Consider the following 25,597-nt stretch of genomic DNA (forward strand, 5'->3'; position numbering starts at 1 on the left):
CATTGTGAATTAATCCTCCGAAGACAACATGACTCATTCAGCAAGTCTCCCCAGCACTTTTGGTAAATAGATTCCACTGAAAAGGAATCTATAGCTTTTACTGCCATTTTATGGGCATTCATCTTTACAACGAGCCAATTTCCAAAGTGGATTCACCTATCATGCTTTTATAACTATTACAGCCACTTGCACTAGTTGTTCTTACCATTTGGGGAGTAATGGACCTATTTGAGAATCTTGAATGAAGCCCCATGAATCCCAGATACAGAGCTCATGACTTTACATACCCTTCTGAAGTAAAACCCTCCTCCTCCATCCCTCCTACCTATGGTCATGCATGTCGTCAAGCTGATCATGCACTACCTGGTGGCAACACAATGCTAGGATGGATTCAGGGGCACCTTTGGGATTCAGGGGTGCCATTTAACAGAGGTCTACCTGTCATAAATGTCCTCTCTGTCAGAGGAAGGACTCAAGCCAGTCTTTCATTTCTAGAATTTCACCTTCGGTTCAGGTTCTCAGACTAATTTACAGACATCCCAAACTCATTCCAAAGTCTTAGAAAACATTTAAATTAAAACAAACAAACAAACAATCACTCCACCCTGGTCAGTGTGGCTCAGTTGGTTGAGTGTCGTCACATGCACCAAAAGGTCACCTGTCTGATTCCAGGTCAGGACATAAGCCTGGGTTGCTGGCTTGATCCTCAGTAGAGGGCGTGCAGGAGGCAGCCAATTGATGTTATGTTCTCACATTGATGTTTCCTTCTCCTTCTCCCTTCCTCTCTCTCTAAAAATCAATTTAAAAATCTTAAAAAAAGAAAAGGAAAAACATTCCCTATTCACATGGATACATTTAATAACATGAAATCTGTGACAAAGAGGCAAAAACCCTAAATCAACTTGGCACCCCTTTTACTCTCTGACATTAGTGTAGGTAATGCACACTCTACTAAAGGGGTAAAGTCTCTTTGGAAAACAAGTAGGGGAAGGGCCAAATTTGATAAGAAAAACACAACACTTGCCCAAACATCTACGTAACATTTGTGAATTTCATCTCCCTGTGTCCCAGCGGCTCGACCCAGCAGCTTGTGGAGGACTTCTGGTTGGTGCTTCAGGAACAGGCGCCTGAACTGACCTCCTCACTCCCCAAAAGCACCTTATACAGAAGACTATGGGAAAGCCTCCCTTGTAGGGTTTTTTGTTTGGGACAAAGCAAAATGTAAAAAGTGGAAGTCATTCTCCCCTGCCCAGAACACCACTGCAATAAGGATAATAATGCAATGAAGCTTCAAATGTGTACAGTGAGTGCTTTATACTTTTTTAGAGCATTTTCACACACATTATTTCAATCAACTCATACAACAGCTTTTGGCTTATAACCGAGACAGTAGAAACTATAGGATCTTGCCCAAGATCATACAGGTAGTGGGGACAACTGGGACTAAACCCAGATTGCATGATTGGTCCGACATTTCCACTGGGTCACTAGCCAGTAAACGGGTCTCTGTCCCATTGTTGTCACCCCAGCTGATGTCTTCTCACTCTCTACAGACAGGCTGCTTGTCAGTTAGAAACGATAGCTGTCGATATAAATTTCAAAGGGAGAAAAAATACAAGTCCTTCTTTGACAAGCATTATAGAGATATAAAAAATAAAGGTGGCATTCTTTTTTATTGCTTCTTTACACATGTCTTTCCAAGATGCAAAGGCCCTGTTGGGGAACAGTTCATCAACCTGATATTTCTATGTACACATAATACCCCTTAGTAATAGCAGAGCCTTCACACCAGGAAACCATTTGCTAAATATTCCCCACTGTCTCACAGCATGGCCTGTCCATTTCTTCCAGACATAAAACATCTGGGCTAGTACAAGAAACATAGCAAATTCAAAGAGATGTTTCCCAGATGTGCAGCTGTCCTCAAGAGTCTGTCCCAGGGCCAGCTCTGGAGATTCACATTTCCCAAGACACTTTTCCACTGCATCTCACCATAGCTTTTATGTGACTGAAAAAAGTTTGAAGAGGTTGACCAGATAGCTGAAGAGTGCTGAGAAGGTAGCTGTGAGGAAGCAGCACAAGAGAGCACCCAGCCGGTGGCCCATGCTATGTGGTCATGTGATGGTTTTCAAAATTCTATTCACAGCAAGTGCGGTGGGATTCCCTTTCAGATGTTTTGGTCAGGTGAAGGAATTCCCAGGAAGGCTGCCACCTTCGGTGTGGGGCGCGTTCTTCTTTGTCCTGGGTGACACACAGGCACACCACGGAGCCTTCGGCTTTAGGAGAAACATCCTGCAGAAAGTTGCTCATACCAGTTCTGTCTTGGGAAGAGTCACTAGCTCCACAGGCTTGTTTAGGGAGGTGACTGGGAGAAATGCTCGTTCCATTACAGGTTTAGAAAAATCTGGAAAAATACTCTGTTGTCGTGCAAACTTCTGAAAAAATAAATTAAAAGAGATAAGTGAGAAGTGAATATTTGGAGAAATGCACCAGTTGTCACCTCGATTCAGACTCCATTCACTAAGGGCTGCCTGGACATTTGGTTTGAAAGCCCTCATTACGCTGGCTACTCACTCACTCTACACTGGGCTTGGTCTACTTCACTGCTACTTCTAAACTCTAACAAGGAGATGCACTGGTTACAGACTGGGGTCATTTCAGGCCCCTACTGTTAGTTATGTGTATGGAAAAATCAGTGCCCATAGAAACAGGCATTTGCAAAAAAAACCCTAAAGTCACTCACTTTTAAAATTTACTGCCCAGTAATTCTAACTATCTTATATGCAAATAACTTTAAAGACAAAATTACAAGCTCTTTGAGAGCAGGAACTATGTCTTACACCCCTACAGTGCCTAGCTTCATGCCTTCTATACAGTAGGTGCTCACCAGAGTCTTTTACTTAACTAATGTTTAGAATAGCAACCAGAGAGAGGAGTACAGGACCAGAGAGGCAAGTAAGTAAATATAGAGATCCAATCAGTGACCAAACAAAGGAGCCCTGGCATAGCTCCTGGGTGAGATCTGTCCCAGTCCCTATGTAGCCAGCCCTTCCTGATGGCATTGAGGCAGATGGGAAAGATCATTTCCTCATGGGTCAGGCCCAGAGTGGACCCTGCTCCCCGACAACCTCAGTCAACCGGGGTGAGCAGCTATGCAGAAGAGGCTCAGAGTCTCTAAGCTGGAGTCTGCTGCCAATAGCTCAAGGGCATGTCAAGGATGCCTAAGAAGTGGCCAGCCATCCTCTACCACAGGACACTCTCTGTGTTCCCTACTGCTCTGGCTTCGCAGGGTTAATTCTAAAGAAGTGAGTGGAAGTAACAAAATATAAGGAGAGAATCCTTAAGAGGAAACAGTTGGAGGGCAGGTGAAGGACACTGATCTTTCCCTGTGTGGCTGTGATGCTCACTGGCCTACAAGAACGTGCCTCTGTCCGGCTGGGGGGCAGAAGGTGTTGCCCTTTCCACCACTGTAACCATGAGGCATTTCTCAGATTTCCTTCAATATCTTACTTCATGTCTCATCCCAGTGCTCTGTGCAGAGCCACAGGACAAAAACAAGCTGGGAGACAGTTCAGGTTTTCTTTCTGTGGTACTGGTTCCTGCCATGGTTTCTGCTCGTGCATTTCTGCTCAGATGTCATGTTGGCCTTTCACATTGAAATGAAAGGGAAATTATGATATGAGGAACCACAGATTCATCCTTCAGGATTATCTTCGCTGATAATATGGACACAAAACAATTTTTCTACAGGAATTTACATATTTAAAGATGGCGGCGATATAGGCAGACGCGTCCCAGGTCTTGTCCCGGAGCAAACGGAGTAAGCAGCTGAAACTAATAACACCCACCCTGAATTGGCAAATTTACTCAGCTGAGAACTGAGACTACAGGGGGCATCCTGAAGAACTGACCGGACCATGCAGTGCCCATAAGAGAGGAGCGTTTCCCAGATCATGCAGTGCTGTTAAGAGAGGAGCGTTTCCCAGACCGCAGATCCAAGCAAAAGCAGCCCCCTGACCACCGCAGCCTCCTGATCACCACAGCCTCCTGATCACCACACCCTCTGTCTGTGGAACAGCAGCTGTATGTGAAGCCTCCCCCCACCAGCCAGAAGAGCCAACACAGCTGTGAACAACACCCACCAGAGGAGCTGCTGCCAACTGGAAAGCAGCTGCTACCGCAACCGTCTGAGCAGCAACCACAACCCAAGGAGCCCCTGCCACCCAGGGAGCAGCCACTGAACATCTCAACATCTACATATGTCAGCGAGATCAAACATGGGTAGGCAAAGAAACCCCCAAAGGAAAGAAAAGGAGGACTCGCCAGAAAAGAAGCTAAGTGAGACAGAGATATGCAACATGACGGAAAAAGAATTCAGAATAAGGTTCCTAGAGTACATGCACCAGATGTTCAAGAAGCAAGAAGAAACAGATGAAAAACTCAACTACTTATGCAAGAAGCTAGAAGAAACAGATGAAAAAATCAACAACTTAAGTAAGTCCCAAGAAGAAATGAAGAGCGACATAGCTTCAATAAAAAACTCCATTGAAAGTATCAACAGTAGACTGGGAGAAGCGGAGGACCGAATTAGTGAATTAGAAGACAAGGAAGCAAAACACACTCAAACTGTACGGCAAATGGAGAAAAAAATTAAAAGACAGGAGGAGAGCCTAAGGGAGCTTTGGGACAACATGAAACGAAACAACATACGAATAATAGGGGTGCCAAAACAACAGAAAGATGAACATGGATTAGAAAACCTATTCGAAGAAATAATATCAGAAAACTTCCCTGAGGTGGGGAAGAAAAAAGTCACACAAGCCCAGAGAGTCCCAAACAAGGTGAACCCGAAAAGACCCACACCAAGACACATCATAATTACCATGGCAAATGTTCAGGATAAAGAGAGAATCTTACAGGCTGCAAGAGAGAGACGGAAAGTAACATACAAGGGATCTCCCATTAGATTATCAAATGATTTCTCAACAGAAACACATCAGGCCAGAAAAGAATGGACGGAAATCTACAAAGTGATGCAAAGCAAAGGACTGAATCCAAGAATACTCTATCCAGCAAGGCTATCATTCAAAATTGAAGGGGAAATAAGAAGCTTCACAGACAAAAAAGGGCTAAGGGAGTTTATCACCACCAAGCCAGCCATGCAAGAAATGCTAAAGGGACTGGTGTAAAAAGAAGAAATATCAAGCTCAGAAAGAAAACAGCCACACACACACACACACAAAGAAATGGCTACAAACAAGTACCTTTCAATAATAACTTTAAATGTAAATGGACTAAATGCTCCAACCAAAAGACATCGAGTGGCTGAATGGATAAAAAAACATGACCCTTACATCTGCTGTCTACAAGAGACCCACCTCATTAGAAGGGACTCACACAGACTGAAAGTGAAGGGATGGAAAAATATCTTTCACGCAAATGGAAAGAAAAAGAAAGCTGGGGTAGCAATACTTATATCTGACAAAATACATCTCAAAGTGAAGGCCATAACCAGAGATAAGGAAGGCCACTTCATAATACTAAAGGGATCAATACAACAAGAAGATATAACCCTGGTAAACATATATGCACCCAATGCAGGAGCACCCACATACATAAGAAAACTTCTGGAAGATATCAGGGGAGAGATCGACAACAATACAATCATAGTAGGGGACTTTAATACACCACTGACATCACTGGATAAATCCGCTAGACAAAAACTCAGCAAAGAAACAGCAATCCTAAATGACTCACTAGATCAGATGGACTTAATTGACATCTTCAGAACACTTCACCCCACAGCTGCGGAATATACATTCCTCTCAGGTGCTCATGGGACATATTCAAAAATAGACCACATATTGGGTCACAAGCAAAGTCTCCACAAATTCAAGAAGATTGAAATCATAAAAAGCTTCTTCGCAGACCACGATGGCATAATGTTAGAAATAAACTACAATAAAAACAACCCAAAATACTCAAACACTTGGAAGCTGAATAGCATGTTATTAAATATTGATTGGGTTACCGATGACATCAAAGAAGAAATTAAAAACATCCTGGACACTAATGACAATGAAAACACAACAATCCAAAACCTCTGGGACACAATGAAAGCAGTCCTGAGAGGAAAGTTTATAGCTCTACAGGCCTATCTCAAAAAACAAGAAAAAATGGTAGTCAATCATCTAACTCTACAACTCAAAGAATTAGAAAGAGAGCAACAAGAAAACCCCAGAGTGAGCAGAAGGAAGGAGATAATAAAGATTAGAGCAGAAATCAATGAAATAGAGACCAAAAAAACAATACAGAAAATCAATGAAACCAAGAGCTGGTTCTTTGAAAGGATAAACAAGATTGACAAACCCCTAGCCAGGCTCACCAAGAAGCAAAGAGAGAGGTCCCAAATAAACCAAATCAGAAATGATAGAGGCGAAATAACAACAGACCCCACAGAAATACAAATGATTGTTAAACAATACTACGGGCAACTCTACTCCAACAAACTAGACAACCTGGAGGAAATGGACAAATTCCTAGAAAAATACAACATTCCAAAACTCAATCAGGAAGAATCTAAAAACCTCAATAGGCCAATAACTATGGAAGAAATTGAAGCAGTCATCAGAAAGCTTCCAGCAAACAAAAGCCCAGGGCCAGACGGCTTCACAGGGGAGTTCTACCAAACATTCAAGGAAGAACTAAAACCTACCCTCCTCAGACTACTACAAAAAATTCAAGAGGAAGGAACGCTTCCAAGCTCATTCTATGAAGCCAGCATCACCCTAATACCAAAACCAGGTAAAGACATCACAATGAAAGAGAATTACAGGCCAATATCCCTCATGAACATAGATGCCAAAATCCTCAACAAAATCTTAGCAAATCGGATCCAGCAGTACATCAGAAGGATCATACACCATGACCAAGTAGGATTTATCCCAGAGATGCAAGGATGGTACAACATCCGTAAATCAATAAATGTGATACATCACATAAACAAATTGAAAGAAAAAAACCACATGGTCATATCAATTGATGCAGAAAAAGCATTCGACAAAATCCAACACCCATTTTTGATAAAAACTCTCAGAAAGGTGGGAATAGAAGGATCATACCTCAACATAATAAAAGCCATATATGACAGGCCCACAGCCAACATCATACTCAATGGACAAAAACTAACACCATTTCCCCTAAGAACAGGAACAAGACAGGGATGCCCACTCTCACCACTCCTGTTCAACATAGTACTGGAAGTATTAGCCATTGCAATTAGGCAAGAAGAAGAAATAAAAGGCATCCAAATTGGAAAAGAGGAAGTAAAACTGTCCTTATTTGCAGATGACATGATATTATACATACAAAACCCTAGAGACTCCATCAAAAAGCTACTAGACTTAATACATGAATTTGGCAATGTAGCAGGATACAAAATTAACCCCAAGAAATCTGAGGCATTTCTATACACCAATAGTGAACTTTCAGAAAGGGAGATCAGAAAAACAATCCCATTTACCATCGCACCAAAAAAATTAAGATACCTAGGAATAAACTTAACTAAAGAGGTTAAAGACCTCTACTCAGAAAACTACAGGACGTTGAAAAAAGAGATAGAGGAAGACATAAACAGATGGAAGAACATACCATGTTCTTGGATTGGTAGAATCAACATCATTAAAATGTCCATACTACCCAAAGCAACCTATACATTCAACGCACTTCCCATTAAAATACCAATGGCCTTCTTCAAAGATCTAGAACGAACTCTCCAAAAATTCATCTGGAATAAAAAAAGACCCCGAATAGCTGCAACGATCCTGAGAAAGAACAAAGTAGGTGGGATCTCAATGCCAGATATCAAGCTGTATTACAAAGCCACTGTTCTCAAAACTGCCTGGTACTGGCACAAGAACAGACATATAGATCAGTGGAATAGAATAGAGAGTCCAGAAATTAGCCCGAACCAATATGCTCAATTAATTTTTGACAAAGGAGGCATGAACATACAATGGAGCCAAGATAGTCTCTTCAATAAATGGTGTTGGGAAAATTGGACAGACATATGCAAGAAAATGAAACTAGACCACCAACTTACACCACACACAAGAATAAACTCAAAATGGATAAAGGACTTAAATGTACGACAGGAAACCATAAAAATTCTAGAAGAATACAAAGGCAACAAAATCTCAGACATATGCCAAAACAATTTCTTCACTGATACAGCTCCTAGGGCAGTTGAAACTAAAGAGAAAATGAACAAATGGGACTACATCAAAATAAAAAGCTTCTGCACAGCAAAAGAAACCATCAACAAAACAACAAGAAAACCCACCTCGTGGGAAAACATATTTGCCAACGTCATATCTGATAAGGGCTTAATCTCCAAAATTTATAGGGAACTCATACAACTTAACAAAAAGAAGACAAACAATCCAATCAAAAAATGGGCAAAGGATCTAAATAGACACCTTTCAAAAGAGGACATTCAGAAAGCCAAGAGACATATGAAAACATGCTCAAAGTCACTAATCATCCGAGAGATGCAAATCAAAACAACAATGAGGTACCATCTCACACCTGTCAGAATGGCCATCATCAACAAATCAACAAACGACAAGTGCTGGAGAGGATGTGGAGAAAAAGGAACACTTGTGCACTGCTGGTGGGAATGCAGACTGGTGCAGCCACTATGGAAGGCAGTATGGAGGTTCCTCAAAAAATTGGAAATGGAACTCCCATTTGACCCTGTGATCCCACTTCTAGGAATATATCCCAAGAAACCAGAAACACCAATCAGAAAGGATATATGCACCCAGATGTTCATAGCAGCACAATTCACCATAGCTAAGATCTGGAAACAGCCTAAGTGCCCATCAGTAGATGAATGGATTAGAAAACTGTGGTACATCTACACGATGGAATACTATGCTGCTGTTAAAAAGAAGGAACTCTTACCATTTGCAACAGCATGGATGGAACTGGAGAGCATTATGCTAAGTGAAACAAGCCAGTCAATGAAGGAAAAATACCACATGATCTCACTCATTCATGGATAATTAAGACCATTACAAACTTTTGAACAATAATAAATACAGTGGCAGAGCTGCCTCAAACCAATTGTCGGACTTCAGTGGTAAGGCCAGGGAGGGTTGGGGGACAGGAGGGAGGGGAGTAAGAGATCAACCGAAGGACTTGTATGCATCCATATAACCATAACTAATGGACATAAGACACTGGGGGGTAAGGGAGGGAAGGGGCTTGTCAAGGGTGGGGGGGAAAAAAGGACACATATGTAATACCCTTTGTAATGCTTTAAGCAATAAAAAAAAAAAAAAAAAAAAAAAAACAAGCTGGGAGCTTGTTGTAATGATTCTCACAGTCCGGGGGCTCAATCAGTCCAGGGCACAGAGACTAGCTCTCTGTTATTAAATGACTTACACTGTCTACAAAACATTCAGATTGGTGCCCCGGGTGATCTTTTAGTAATAACAGATGTCTTAAGAAGATACTTACACAAGTGAAAATGATGAGTGTTAAGTAGAAAACCACCAAAGCCAACAGCAGTACAATCTCAGCTCTGTATTTCTTAAAAGTTGCTTCTCTGCACTCCTTATGGCATCCTTTAAAAAAACAGGTGAAATATGAAGCCATTTAACAGGACTTTTCTATCATAATAAAAAGCTAAGATGCTTTGTTCCTGCTCGTTAAGTCCCTGTCTCCCATTACTGTCCTCACATCTGTGCCATCGGAAGAACAACAGTAATGACAGCAGTGGCAGTGATGGCGGCAGCCAGCGCTCACTCTCACTCTATCAAGCTGTGTGCAATGGGATTGACACATAGCATCTCACTGAATCTTCTGGGACAGGTCTGAGCATCCCATTTTACAAATGAAGGAATCAAGGCTCAGAGAGGCTGAGGGACTAAGGCAGATGGCAGAGTCAGGAGTCAGGTCCAGACTTATCCTGCTGCCCATCAGTCTCCATTTCAAACGTCCGGGGTTTCCTGGCTTTTAATTTGCATTTATATCAGATGAACCACCAGTTGTTGATCTATCTATCTTCATTGTGTTGTGTAGAATGCTGGGTGTCCTGACAGCAGGAGGACTGCAGGACTACAAAATGAGGCAGCGAGCTGCCTAGCTATCGCTGGGTAAGTAGACACACTTTTGTAAAATTTTTAAAGCTCCTCCACCAAGACTGATGGTAAGGGTGGCCTATAGAACAAGCTCCCCAGAGGGGTTAAAGGCTGTGGTTGCAACCATCTGGGCAGCGGAATGAGGCATTCAGCCCAGGAGGGGACATGGCGTAGACAGCCTCTCCCCACTCAGACATGACATCCTATGTGCTGCTTGGGGAAGCAAGGTTGCTAACTGAGTCTCCCTGAAGGCCAGGCAGGAGTAGGTGAAGTGCAGATGATTGAGGGGTTCTTCCCAAGGGATAACCTCAAGAAAACTGTCAACCCCTAAAACTGGATTTAAAAGTTAGTGCAATAGTCTAGGGATGAATTCTCACAGGAACCTGTGACTCAAGGTTGAGAATCACTGGCCTAATGCTTCCTACCATGTATTGGGCACACAGTCTACCCCAGGCACTGTACTAGCATTTTAATGCAATATCTCATTTAACCGTCATAGCAAGCTGGTCGTATAAATTATTATTCCATTTTAGAGATGAAATAACTGAGGCTTAGCATTGATCGGAGATTTGTCCAAGATCACATGCTAAGGAACAGCATAGCTAATATCTGAACCAGATCTAAGTGACTCTAGAGTCTAACCACCTAGCAACTTGCAGGCCTTCGAAGAGGAAAGGACAGAAAATCAGCTTTGCTTTCACTTCATCTCTGCTCTTCCCTGCCGGGTTTCTCCCGTTTCTATCATAATATTCATTGAGTGTCTACTTGTGCCAGAGACAGCAGAGACCAAAGCAGAGAATGGAGCATGTCAGGTGTAGGAAATTCTACAAAGACAAACAAAGCAGTGTAAAGGGCTAGAGACGGACAAGGGTTATGCTGTGATGGGTGTGTGTGTGTGTGTGTGTGTGTGTGTGTGTGTGTGTGTGTAATAGTGAACCAAATCAAACACTGACCAATAAACACAGATTGTGTTCTTGGGAGAATCAGAATATTATCTTGAGTCAGATTCCTTTGAAATACTGGATGGGAAAAAGTAGCTATTGTAAAAAAAATCAGGGATTATGTGACAACAACATGTTTGTCATTTCAAGTCTCAGCCACTAACAAGAATTGGGCAGAAGTCAAATGCAAGGCATATTTTAATCTACATAAAGATGTTATTAAAAAAAAATCCAAGAAGGAGATGATCCTTGTCTTGACACTTGATTCACGGAGCAAAAATGTGTGTCAGTCACTGGAACATGATTTTCTTGCTGTACTCTTTTCCTTTGGCCTGAGTTGAGATATTGGGAAAGTTAACCTCTATAAAGGGAAAGAGAAGTGATGTTCTCGTGTTAAAAAGGTAGAAACATGAAGCAACTATGTTTCAAGGCCCCAGATGAGCAGAATAATACAGTTATCTGGTGTTTGGGGACCATACAATTTCTCCGTCTTCCAAGAATCAGACTTAGATATTTCCTATTTGCTCCACAGCATTCTTCCATGACTAAACAATAATCAAGTTAATTACATGAGGCATCTTCCCCAGTCAGTCTGGGTGGATCTGTCCTCATTTATAGAAAAAAGGACAAGTGATGGCATTCTTGCAGTAGAATTTAGCTTTCAGCCACAGATGTGCTCCAAAGCTTCTGACTTAGGCTTCGGCGGAGAGGGTCAATTTTAACACCTACAGAAAGTGCACAGGCATTTGCAAGAAGAAAACAAGTGCAGCAGACCACCTCACCTGTCACTTTCAAGGTCACTGTGCCACTTTGGTTTCTCTGCCCTTCCGGCCCCTCCAGAGTGCATCTGTATGTGCCCGAGCTGCAGCTGGTAGTGTTTCGGATCTTCAGGGAATACAGCCCTTCACTGGGGACCTCGAAAGGGCCCTCCTGCTCCATCTGGTGATGGTTCTGCACCTCTATCCTCTCTTCACCGCTCTCTGTAAGCTGTTTAAAAAAAAGAATCATTGAATCATGCTCTACTGACAGATCCGCAAGCACTGAGCCTCCACACCAATGTGCTGCCTCTTGTTTTCATAAAACCCACCCTCCACAGATGTCTGGAAACAGTTTATTGTATGGATGTGTGACCTTTGGGGGGCAGGGGGAGAGAATCGATGACAATTCTTTAAGGCTCTGTTTGTTTTTGGAATTACATCAGGACTGTATTTTATGATCCTTCATATCCCATCCTCTACCCTACATGAAAGAGAGTGTTGCTATTGATGCTGATGATGTGTAGACGATGATGATCTGATGAAATGGGTAAATCACTTTGAATCAAATTTTGTTGCTGGCTGTTCTATATTAAATGTCCTCTTGTGTTCTTCAGCTACCAACTCACCCACCGACTGACTCTTATTTTTGTATTCCAGCCTTCGATTTGGAAACATTCCTAAATCTGTTAAGACCATTGCCAGACAATGATCTGACTTAAGCTGTTCTCCAAAGACAGCATATCTGTGTGGTCATCCAAGACATCACAGGAGGTACCACACTTACTCTACTAAAGTAGGAAGACAGGTGACAGTAGTGCCATGCGGAGATTCTGTGTCAGATCATTTGGTCATATCGAGATACACATGAAAGGATAATTACAGCTTAAATTACTGTACCCAGGACAGATCAGCCTGTAGATGCCAAATTTAGCCAAACTAATTGGGTGGGTTTTCTTTCCCTGAACTATCTTTATGATTAATTGCTGGGGTCTCTTCGTCATCTCCTACTTCAAAGATTAGGCACCCGCTGCACTCACCATCAATTCTCTTTTCCCCAGGTATATACTTAATTTGCCTAATTAACTTGCCTGTCCACCTTCCAATGAAATATTTCAAAGCTTCTAAAACAGACTTAAACAAGCAGAGAGGTGAATCACTGTGTTCGGTGCTCAGCCCCTAGCCCTATGCTGAGTGGCTGGAGACCAGCAGGAGCTTGGGTTCAGTGGCATTCCTTTCCTGTCCCCAGCATTGCAACAGCACCACAGAGCCACCCCAAGGTAAGACACAGCATTAGCAGGCTTCACTGTCACTGTCTTTGCCTGCACCTGCCAGTGCTTCCTCCCTCACTCTGGGGCACCTACAACTCCTCTCCTCCTTCTCAGAAGGGAATCGTGCAGGGAAATATATAACCAAGGGATCAGGGGACACCCAGTGATGCCAAGGCACCTAAGGAAAGAAAACACACACACCCCCTCAATGGTTGGTTCCTGCTTAATTTATTAAGTTAGGGGAGCATGCTACGAAGTCACCAGAAAGCTCCGGTTCCAGCTTCCACAGCCTCGGGTGTAGTTAGCATTCCTGTGGAGTGGGCTGCAGAGACATCTGGTGGCAGATTTATCGCTCCTGCACGGAGCCCTGCTCCACTCACTGGCATGGGGCTGCTAAGACTAATGGCTTTTCTCAGGCCCAGTCTATGAATGTAAATCCTATTTCTTGACGGTTCTTCTTGTGTTGAAAGGTTCCTTCCTGAATAATCAAGGATCTACAGACTGGGGCCTTTAGGTGTTCAAAAATAAAGGGAAAAAAGGAGGTGTGGCCAGGGAACCTTAGAAAAAGTTAAGGCGTCCAACGGATTCTAAAACACATATAACATAGCTCAATGTTTCCCTTTTCAGGACTAATTAAACCACACACTAAGGCAGCGATGGCAAACCTTTTGAGCTCGGCGTGTCAGCATTTTGAAAAACCCTAACTTAACTCTGGAGCCGTGTCACATATAGACATTTTTTGATATTTGCAACCATAGTAAAACAAAGACTTATATTTTTGATATTTATTTTATATATTTAAATGCCATTTAACAAAGAAAAATCAACCAAAAAGATGAGTTCTCGTGTCACCTCTGACACACGTGTCATAGGTTCGCCATCACTGCACTAAGGCCTCATCATGTGCTCACACCTGTCCCCCCCACCCCCCACCTGAAGAGGTGCCCCTTCCCACCAGAGCTTTAGATGGGCCAGGTGTCCAAGACCATCAGGGGCCACCTGTTCCGAGACTCCCCATCTCTAGTTTGAACTAATCAAGTCAGCTAGGTCTCTGCAATTTGCACGGTGATGTCTTTTCAAACTTAACCTCCAAATGCGTTCGACTTACTAACAGATTTCACTGGAACTGTTTTGCTAGAAATCTCTGCATCTGAAGAGACAGACACTGGCTGCAACAATCATTTCGAGGTGATCTGCCTCTGGTTTTCTCCTCTCCTGGAGCTTCCTCTCCCATCCAGTGACCCCATCCCTCAGCTCAGAAAGGCCCTAAAAGTCAAGATCAAAACTTCCAACCCCCTGGAGCAGGTGGAAAATAAACTATTGTGCTTATTTACTTAAATAGGACCCCACTGCCATGCTGGCTGCTTGGAGCCTCCCAGGCAAGTACTGTATGCCCAGCTGATCAGAACTGCTGGCAGTGGCCTTCTGCCCATATGCAGAGGAGAATTCATTTCAAACATCGCCAGTAACAACAGCAAAAAGTAATTTACTTGATGGCCAGATTTTCATGGGCTTCTAGCAAAAACCTCCAGCGGGCCTCTAGTTATTTTCAATAGCAAAGCCAAGGCAGGGTGAGAAGAACAAACAGGAGAAGTAGGGAAAGGCAGAACAAAGAACCCCAAAGCGACCTGCAGAACTGATGTCCTGAGCCACACAGCCAGCCATGGGATCATGGCAAAGTATCTCAACTCCCACGGGGTCATCTTCCAATGGCCCCTTCCTGGGTCTTCCTGAAAGACCCAGAGAACAAGGAACGCTATTGGCTTCACCTGAGAACTCTTGCCACAGTAACAAACAGCTCTCTTTGCCTGGTAACTCGCTCCAGCAAAAGGAACCTGTACCTTCACACGATGTGCCTGGAAATAGTTCATAACCCTCCTCTGGCATCAAGCTGTGGGTGTAGATAATGCCTATTCCCCTTCTTTTAGTTATTGTAAGATATGCCTTTGTGGGTGAATAAGGGGCCACATACCAAACCTTGCAAGCTCAGGGGAGGCCTGCATGGCGGGCCTTACAAACTCAGAGAATGAAAGTAACCATATAGGGTGGTCTGAACGTAAAAATTCCTAACTAAGAGCAGGTCCCAGCAGGTAGTCATGTCCTAGGCTGATAGCTTCCTTGACCAAGGCCAATCTTTACCTTAACTGAGCCTGTCTGTTGTGATTTTGCATCTAAGAGAGCATACCTTTGAAATGTCAGACTAATCTCCTTTTCCAGATCCCTCAGGGCACAACCTCCCACCAGAACAGGAGACCACAGCCCCCTCATTATTATCTTGTTCCCCACACATCATCTCTATGTGCTGTAAATGTTAGTTACTAACTAACTGGTACCCACCAATGTAAAAGAAATATGTGTTTCTCCATTTTGCCTTTTTAGCCAGTCCCAGAGATTTCCATGCTTTGCTTTCTCCCGCCCCCCATGACCGATCACCAGTGGATTGCATGTAACTCTCCTTACAACTCCTCCTTCGATTCTAATATATAAAATAAGCTGCAAAACTGCATTTCTCTGGAGCATTTTCTCAATCTGGTAGATTTTGCTTCCTGGCAACTGTTGTCAGTTTGGCTCAAATAAACTCAAAAATTCTCTACAGGTTTGGATGTGTCTTGTGTCAACACCTTCTCATGTGACTCCATCTGGGGAACCTGGGCCTTGTCTACAGCCACAGACACAGTTGTAGTGTTGTTGTTAATGCTGCATGCTGAAAGTGGGAGTGCCCACTAGCAGTACCAAGACACTCCATATGTAAAAGTTCAAATCATTGCCTGCAGCCCTGTGCCCGAGCAGCTAGCACACTGTGGGGTCAGCAGATTTCACTGTGGTGGCAGCATCGGTGTTTAAGAACCGGATGAGGATAGAGTAACAGCAAACGGGCCATCCTCAACTTTGCTTTGTTTTATGAGTTCTTATAAACATTCGAGCTGGCTCAAACTCAACCACTGGCAAGAACGGCTCTTTAAACATTCCAAATCTAAACGTGTTTCACTGCCTCTCTGCAGACACATTATTGGAAACAGTAATTTATTACAAAAGGAGCCCTCCGATGCAGTCACAGCCAAGCGTAATTGACATGATTTAACGCACCCTTTACTAGTACAATGCTGATATTGTAGTGCACTAGACCACAACACGATCTGGGCAAATTAACACCTCCAAACACTCAACACAATTATATTTTTAAAATCTTCATTCTCTACATTAACTCTTTTGCTGGCCAGTCTACCTTTTTGACTGAATTAGAAAAGGGAAAAATACAGGATCTCATAGTCAGAAAGCCTCCGGACTTTTGACTTGTCTCAAGGCTTCCAAATTGACTAAATTATTTACATACCATATTCATTCTCTAAAATTGCAATTTGACCTTAAGAAAACCACGAGCCCTAAATTAAATCAACTCTCTTTAATTTGCTGAATACTAAATCAATCAAATACAAGTACTAATTTTAAGGGCATATGAATCAAGTTCTTTTAGAAATGATGGACAAATTTGAACTAGAATAAAATAAATCAAATAAATAGTTGAATATGGCTGAAAATGAAACAATATTTTAGTCAAAAACTCTATTGTATAAAGTGCTTATTTAAATTTACATCATTTTATCCAAATATATGCTACCCTCCTGGATTACTATATTTGAATATAAGAGGGCAACACTTCTATTCTTATCACAAAGAAAGAATTTTGACCACAAACCTAAAATCCAAATTTATCATTCATGAGATCTATTAAGAACGTGGTAGGAAACTAACTACAAGAAAGAGGTTATTTGAGGGGCAATGTGTATACAGTATATATATATATATATATATATATGTAATTCAATAATTTGATTAAACATATTTAAAGGTATAACTTGTATTTAAAGATAGTATTAAATTAATCTAATATATTCTGATCACACTGAACAGCTTTTTTAAAAATCACATTTCTCGTGCACTAACATTCATGTACCTTGGTTTCTGACTCAATTAAAGTGCCAATATAATCACCATTCATCATAAAAACAGCTCTTTATAACGTGCAAAATAGTTTGGCTTGGAGGTTGATGTCATAATGAGGGTAGAATGTATGCACATTAACATCGTTTTTTTCTAAGTGTAGTTTTATTGGAAAAATGATTTTCCACTTTGAAATTTAGTGGATCTAACAGACAGAGCTGAATTTATGGTGGTTAAAAGAGTCATGACTATGGCAGAGGCAACATAATGAACAACACAGACTTTGGACCTGGAACCAAACCCTAGCTCTACCACAAGTCCTGCTCTGGGCCAACTGACTGGACAACTCTTGGGCTTCTTTTGCTCACAGAGATGGGGGGTTAGGTGGTAATTAATCTCACAACATTGGCGTAAAGATACCTGTGATGATGGAGGTGTACATACAGCATAGTGTCAATCATACAGAAAGCCCTAAAAATGTTATTACTCTCTTTTCTTTTCATAGCCAAGGTTTCATTCAGCATTCTAAATACGTCCCTGCACATGGGAAATATTCAAAAAGTATTTGCTGAATGAATGAGTGAATTTTAGATACAATGAGAATGTTACAAGTGCACAGGCCTTGGAATCAAAAGGCCTGAAGTTAAGTCCCAGCTTCTCCATCAGTTAGCTGGGTCATCTTTGGTAAATCACTTCACCTCTGAGAGATTTCCTCATTTGGAACTATTTTACTTACCTCATATCTCATGGGGTTATTTTAAAAATCAAGTCAGCAAACACATAAAGTGCTTTATAATTGACTAGAGGCCCGGTGCACAAAAATTTGTGCACTCGGGGGGGGGGGGGGGGGGGGTCCCTCAGCCCAGTCTGGGACTCCTCAGGGGATGACCACCTGCTGGCTTAGGCCCGCTCTCTGGGGGATTGGGCCTAAGCTGGCAGTCCAACATCCCTCTGGCAGCCCGGGAGCCCTCAGGGGATGTCCACTTGCCAGCGGGGAGCAGACCTAAGCTGCAGTCAGACATCCTTAGCGCTGCTGAGGAGGCGGGAGAGGCTCCCACCACCACCTCTGTACTGGCAGCCGTCAGCCTGGCTTGTGGTAGAGCTGAGCTGACCACCAGGGGACAGCTCCTGCATTGAGCGTCTGTCCCCTGGTGGTCAGTGTGTGTCATAGTGACCAGTCATTCCCAGTTGTTCTGCTGTTAGGATCAATTTGCATATTACCCTTTTATTATATAGGATAGAGGCCTGGTGCATGGGTGGGGGCCAGCTGGTTTGCCCTGAAGGGTGTCCCAGGTCTGGGTGGGGGTTCCCGCTGGGGTGCCTGGCCAGCCTGGGTGAGGGGCTGATGGCTGTTTGCAGGCTGGCCATGGTCCCCAGCCACCCAAGCTCCCAGTGGAGGCTGGCTGGAAGCAGGTATCTGGGATTTATTTATCTTCTATAATTGAAACTTTGTTGCCTTGAGCAGAGGCCACAGCCGGCCAGGGCAGGCAGGAAACTTGGCTTTCCATCACGGGGGCAACCAAGCCTCCTGCTTGCTCCAGCTCCATGGCTGCCGGCCGCCATCTTGGTTGGGTTAATTTGCATATAGTCGCTCTGATTGGCTGGTGGGCATGTCTTAGGGCATAGCGGAGGTGCGGTCAATTTGCATGTTTCTCTTTTATTAGATTAGATAACATTGGTAATAGAAATGACCTCGGATAGCTTTCCACTCCGTCCTCTTCATTCAGTCATGCCTTACTGTTGATACTTCCAGTCTCCCCTCTGGCAACATTTCCTAAAAGTCCCAATCTCTGCTTTAGGAAGAAATTATTTTTCTACTCAAATGATCTCTAAAATATCCACAATGCTGAATTTTCTAAGTTTTAGGGAAGTACTTTAGCCTAGGTCAGGTCTGAGCTAAAGATTGTGGGTAGAAAATTTGGGGTCATCACAGGAGTAACCAGGACGAGATCATGGAAACAGTTTTAGATGGAGGAGCACTTTTCTTAGGTAAGCGAATCTCTTTTTAGTCCTGCTCTTCATAAACCTTCCCTTACATCATTGAGACCTTCTTTTAACTTCCTCTTTTTTGTGTAGTGACATAACCACGTACAGAACTAAGACAATACAGTCCTCATGTGATTCAGCTTCCCCCTTTTAAACAACACTCGTCTAATGGAAAACAAGTGTTTGGTATTATTTTTCCTATTTAACTCTCAGCTGTCTTCTTCCTCTCTACCCTCTTCCAAGCTGAAAGATTTTAGCAACTTTGCTCTGTCTTGTCATTATTCAAAAATCTCAGGGAATCTGCCCTGACTGTTTTGTCTCGGTGGATGGAGCATCGGCCTGCGGACTGAGGGGTCCTGGGTTCGATTCCGGCCAGGGGCATGTGCCTTGGTTGCGGGCACATCCCCAGTGTGGGGTGTGCAGGGGGCAGCTGACCGATGTTTCTCTCTCATTGATGTTTCTAACTTTCTGTGCCTCTCTCTTCCTCTCTGTAGAAGGTCAATGGAGTGTATTTAAAAAAAAAAAAATCTCAGTGATCCACTATTCTGCTCTGGCTGAGACTTCTATTGCTCTGTCTCAGACAGTCACATTCTGCCTTGCCCACTCTTCCATAGAACCACGTGGACAGGACTGGGGGCCAAGAGGAAAGGGGAGGAATATTCTATGCATGTGTTCAAGTCTTATTGAGTTAACCTGATGGAAGTTTCACTGTAATTAAAGAATAAAGCCTCACTCTGAGATTCATCTTTTAGGATGAATCATATTCTGCCCTTCACAACAAGAAATATGACATTTTTCATTATGTCATCCTCTTTGCTTAAAAACTTTAAATGGACCCCTGCTAACTAAAGGATAAAGTTCAAAGCATTAGTTTGGCATTCGAGGTTCTTCACAATCTGTTCCCAGCCTACTTCTAACATCACCTCTCAGCTTTTTGCTTTACAACTGTCCTCTCTAAATCACTAGCTTTCCCCCAAATACTTGTGGATCCCTATGCCCATGCCTGTGCTCAAGATGGTCCTCTCACTCAGCTGGCATGGCTCAGTGGTTGAGCGTCGACCTATGAACCAGGAGGTCACAGTTCAATTCCCAGTCAGGGCACATGCCCTGGTTGCAGGCTCGATCCCCAGTGTGGGGTGTGCAGCAGGCAGCCAATCAATGATACTCTCTCATCATTGGTATATCTATATCTCTCTCCCTCTCCCTTCCTCTCTGAAAATTAATAAAAATATATTTCATAAAATAAAAATAGTCCTCTGGCAAAACGTCTGTATTGATCTTGGAATGGCCAATGCCAAGCCCAGAACTTAGCACATATTTGGGACTTAGAAATATTTACTAAATAATGAAGGTGTAAATATGACAGACATCTGAAAACCAACTTTAGGTCGTTCATAGTTTGACCTAAAGTGGAGCCCATAAAAATGATTCAACCAGGTCAAGTAGTATAGGTGCCAATGGGGACAGTATGATTTTTCTATGATGCTAAACCACACATTGTTTTCACTTTTCAGTGTTTTAGTGCTTCTATATTTAATGTACAAATGTTTCCTTTTTCTCTTAAAAACATGTTCTTAAATCTCTCTTACAATGGATGGCATTCTAAAATCAAGGAAGTACAGTGAGTGGCATGCATTGGCTCCTTCATGGGTCCTTCAGGTTCTATGGCTGTACAGAGTACATCTACCTAGACCATTCATCAACACTAGCCCCTCTGAAGGCACTCTGCTCTGCTTAGGGCCCCCTTGCTATGTAGCTCATTATTACATAAGATGGTAGAGACAGAAAATATAATTCCACTGAATAGGAGTTTAACAATGTACATGGGAGGCAGCTTCATAATGAATGAAGAACAAGAAATAGCTGAGTGGTGAAGTAGCCTCATTCAAGCCGTTAACCTGCTCTCCCACAGACCCCTTAGTCTCCAGGATATCCCATGATCTCCCACAGCTAGGACCCTTCTAAATATAATAAATGTCAAGTCTGATCTATTCTCTGAAACCATAGTCTTACTTCCCCTTTCTCCCTTCCTTTGGAAATCATCTAAAAAAGATACTTGTCTTGTGACGCATCTGTCCTCACCCCCGCAGTGTCACCCAGAGATGAACTATATATCCTCTTTCGTTATGCATCAACATAGGTTGTCAGGGCTCCTAGCATGATAAAAGATGGTAGTACATCTTCTTGATTAATAGCCATTCATTAGTAGTAGTAGCAAATATCAGCCATCCCCAAACACTCCACCCAGTGTCACCCTCTCCCTCCAAACCTAGTGCAGCCTCATTAAAGAGAGTGCAAACCCATGGTGCTCAGTCTGAAGCACAGATGTGGCCCTTTAATGGGTGGTCTTACTCCTGGCAGACATGGGCTTGTGCTATGCTCTCTTATGCTAGAATCCAACTCAAGGTCACAGCCTGTGGAAGAAGAGTGCTGCAGAAAAGTCTATTTGCAAAATTTCTCTAAATACCTCCTCAAACAACCACAATCTATTCACAGCTTTAAAAGCTAAATTTAATGGATGTACTGTATTCACTTTTCTTTTTCTTCTCAATCACTCATTCTGCCTTAAAAGGTACAATATAGGAAAGGATGAGAGGAGGGTCCATTGCTGGATTCCAGAGAGGAGGAAAGTAAAGTTGGGTTAACAAGAATTGGGCTATCTCTACCGACTCTTGGCTCCGCTTTTGATTCCTCCCTGTGCATGTCTATACTAAGCCCCTTCTGGGTCCCTCTCATTATGTCTTCTTAATAAAGACAATAAAATGGACACTGTTCTTCCCCATTCGCCCTAACATTATAAACACTGATTGGATACCATCTGCTTTGAGTCTTTTGATAAAAGGCACATGATAAGAAACACATGGTTTACACAGGTCCTTTTTTTTTTTTTTTTTTTTTTTTTTTATTTATTTATTTTTTTTTTTTTTTTCGCTTAAAGTATTACAAAGGGTATTACATAAGTATCCTTTCCCCCCCCCCCCCCTTGACAAACCCCTACCCTCCCTTACCCCCCAGTGTCTTATGTCCATTAGTTATGCTTATATGCATGCATACAAGTCCTTCGGTTGATCTCTTACTCCCCTCCCTCCTACACAGGTCCTTTTGTTAATCACAAGTGATCAGTGCCAACTGGACAGTGGCAGGATGCTCTGTGCCTGAGAACTGAGTGGTAAATGGAATTTTGGATTGTGAGTCATTGTAACTAATTGTGACATGTAGAAGGCCTGCAAGAATGTGATTCAATCGGCAGACAGTGAAAACCCACCCTGTAAGGGACTTTCTGCTTTACTTCTCCAGCAGGCAACCCACGACTATGCAAGAGGTTTTACAAACTACACTAGTGATGCTGAGAAGGTGATGTGACACCAGATTTAAATTCCTCACTTTATAGCTACCTCTCTGCTTGACTAAAATGTTTTGTAAGAAACTTGGGGCGGGGGGGGGGGGCGGGGGGGTGATGACAAGTCACTTAATCCTCTGTAAGATGAAGTATTTCAATATTTCACCTTATTTCCAGAACACTCTATCCATTTTTCTTGCACAAGAACAATTGATGCAAAAGTATCATTACTGGGCTGGAAAATAACAAATATCTACAGAATAGGCTGAGATCTATTAAAAAGTTCTTGAAGGAACGATGTATAACATTTTTGAGATATCTGATTAGTGCATTGGCATAGCATGGCTCTCCTATCCACACTACTCAATCACAGTTCACTTTCTTAAAAAATAAATAAATAACTATGGTATGAATTTTCAAAGACTCTATTCCATGGAATGACAGGAAAAAAAGAGAATGCCAAGAGACTGTTGTCTTTTTTTTTATCACAGTTTTGAGAGACCTGCTGGGTAAATCATGCAAAAGTCATGTTCAATAAACAAGCACATACATTATAGAGTTACATCATCAGCTGACAACCAAGAAGCCAAAGGGTAATTGCTATGGTTTACTATATCATTCCAAGTGACCTCGTGCAAGAAGATTTAACTTGACAACTGTTTGAACTTTACAGAATGAAATTTCATCTGCTTGTTTCAGGAGTACTTTTTCATTACTCCCCTGGGGATATTAATATTGTTTTCTTTTTTTAATTACTCTCTGAAAAGAACAGTGGTTTCACGGTTTCCCTCTTCTTTAAAACGAAGTCCCTATCTGGCTAGCCTGGCGACACTTTCATTTTCTTTACCTTAAATCAGTGGTTTTCAACCTTTTTCATCTCGTGGCACACATAAACTACTAAAATTCGGCTGCATACCAAAAAATATATATATTTTTGCCAATCTGACAAAAATATGGGTATAATTTTGATTCATTCACACTGGACGATTATTGTTCTGTTGTTGTTGTCATTTTTTTATTTGATATTTAAAGAAAAAGAGGTTTGTGCCCCTGACTAAATAGTCAGATATTGCATGTTTTAAAAATTCTTGTGGCACACTGGTTGAAAATCGTTGCCTTAAGTACTTAAGGGAGGAAACAACAAGATAGACTTTTAAGAACTCAGGCTGTGGAGTCAGACTACTTGATTGAGATCCCAACTCCACCATTTAGCCAGTTATGTAACAGTGAGCAGGTTATTTCACTCCCTAAGGCTCAGTTTCCTCAACTCTATGGCAGAGGTAATGGTATTCATCTCTTAGAAGATCTATTGGAAGGACTGAAACAGCTAATACAGGTAAATAGTTACCTCAGAGCCTAGCAGATGGTGAGCACTCAAATAATATGGGTTTTACACTATTTTTGTTTAAATAGTATTCTTTTTTTTTAATCCTCACCCGCGGATACGTTTTTATTGATTTTAGAGAGAGAGTAAGGGGGAGAGAGAAAGGGAAACATTGAAGTGAGAGTGAAACATCAATTGGTTACTTCCCATATGAGCCTCTGACGGGGATTGAACCCGAAATCTAGGTATTAAGCCAGAAACGGTCTGGTGCACGGGAGAACACTCCAACCATCTGAGCCACCTGGCCAGAGCTAAACAGTATTGTTTTTACAATGAGAACAATTTAGAAATTGGAAATGTGTTCTTCCATCCCACGGTGAATACGGTGGAAATGAAGTAGGAGTAACAACAAACCTACTTTCATACACAACACTGTGCTCCAAGGCTGCAGTGCCATTTCCGCTACACATAACTCACCAAGTGCCAGCCTGGACTCACGGAGCACCTACCTTCGCAATTAGCAGGGCAAACAGTGGGTGCATTCAGAACACACAAAAGCAGTTGTGTAGCACTGTCTCCAGGGAACAGTCAACCTGGGTAGGCTGAGAGAAATAACTGTCCTCTGCTCCTTGTTAAATGGTCAAATGTGTGTTCAGGTTCTGCAGCATCTTTTATGCTGGGCAGAAGAGAACCCTGCTTCTGTGGAAAGGGGCAATACATGGAGATTTGCTCCCAGGTAAGAGGTCAATGAGTGACAGCTGCAGAATAAGGCTGGGAGAGCATACTCATTCTGCTTAACCTAGAGGCAGTAATCTCATTAGAGAAGGTGAACAAAGGACCAGTGACGGCCAACAGCAGCGGCTTGGCTTTGCAACGCCACCAGAACCGCAATCTTAGAATGTGAAAATGTTCCAGTTCAGAGGAAACTTTAAAAAAAGCCTCAACGCGACTCAATCCTCTCACAGCAGAGGCAACGACGCCTGTTCTTACACGCGTGGACACCGCTCATACACCCTCGCTGACACCCTCCTTGCTGGACCTCTCAGGACGGCCAGAGGGCGGAGAAGCTAGGGTAAGGGAGGAGGCCAAGGGAAGGGGATGACTGACAGGTAACCACCACCTATGAAACAACCTAGGCCACGCCCATCTCTCAGTCCTTCCTTTCCAAACGCCTCCCGCCACCCCACCTCCAAACCGATGGGCATCACAGTCACAAAACACCAAAAATCAGAAATCCTCTTTCCCAGTGTCTCAATAGGCCCTGGCTGCTTTCTCCCCGGCCCAACCACAGGTGGCCTCCAAATCAACCCGTACGCGCTCAACTGTACATCTAATGTGAGTCATTCATTAGGGCCACTTCTAGGGGCAGGAAAGAACTGAGGTCCTCGGGAACAAAATCTAAGTCAGCCGAGTACCTGAGTGCGCACAGAGTTGGGGCGAGGGCCGGGAGGTGTATGGGAAGACAGGGTGCTTGGAGTTCAGCTGCCGGAGACTCCCGGATCCCCAGCCGCGTAAGGTCTCCAGCCTCAGGGAGGTGGGTCGGCAGCCTCCAATTGAGCCGACCAAACCCCTGCCTGCGGGCATCTGGGAGCTTACCTTGGTCCAGGAGACCCTATAGGGCACCTGCAGGTCCCGGGGGGCGGTGCAGGGCAAGTTCACATCCTCGGAACAAGCCGCCTTCACTTCCCGCGCTGCTGGCGCTAGGCTGCAGGCTGCAAGAGGGAGAGAGACGGAGGCGTGAGCAAGCGAGGAAAGGGGGTGTCGTGGGGAAACGGGGGGCGATAGGAGGTCTCGGGCCCTACCGCAGCTCAGGAGCAGGAGCTGGAGGCTGCGCGACATGGCTGGGGAATGCCGGCCTGTGGCGCGCTGGCGCCGCGCTCTTGTACCCGCGCG

At 43.1% G+C, this 25,597-nt stretch overlaps 1 protein-coding gene across 2 annotated transcripts; it reads right to left on the reverse strand.

Moving 5' to 3' along the window:
• Positions 1–1,304: 1,304 nt before the first annotated feature.
• On the reverse strand, positions 1,305–25,597 carry CD83 (CD83 molecule). 2 transcript variants are annotated; one of them, XM_070403430.1, is made up of 5 exons: positions 25,507–25,597; positions 25,301–25,416; positions 11,869–12,073; positions 9,523–9,629; positions 1,305–2,432 (listed from the first exon to the last, which is right to left on the reverse strand). In XM_070403430.1, exons 1-5 carry the CDS (start codon positions 25,541–25,543, stop codon positions 2,307–2,309), a joined length of 591 nt encoding a protein of 196 aa, XP_070259531.1. In that variant the 5' UTR covers positions 25,544–25,597; the 3' UTR covers positions 1,305–2,306. The 2 variants fall into 2 exon arrangements, with proteins under 2 accessions (XP_070259531.1, XP_070259530.1); XM_070403429.1 differs by having other exon boundaries at positions 1,305–2,435; positions 25,507–25,595.

Source organism: Myotis yumanensis, unplaced genomic scaffold (genome assembly GCF_028538775.1).
Source record: "Myotis yumanensis isolate MYYU_CA2020_CCGP unplaced genomic scaffold, mMyoYum1.0.hap1 SCAF_2, whole genome shotgun sequence".
In the NCBI taxonomy this organism is placed as follows: domain Eukaryota; kingdom Metazoa; phylum Chordata; class Mammalia; order Chiroptera; family Vespertilionidae; genus Myotis; species Myotis yumanensis.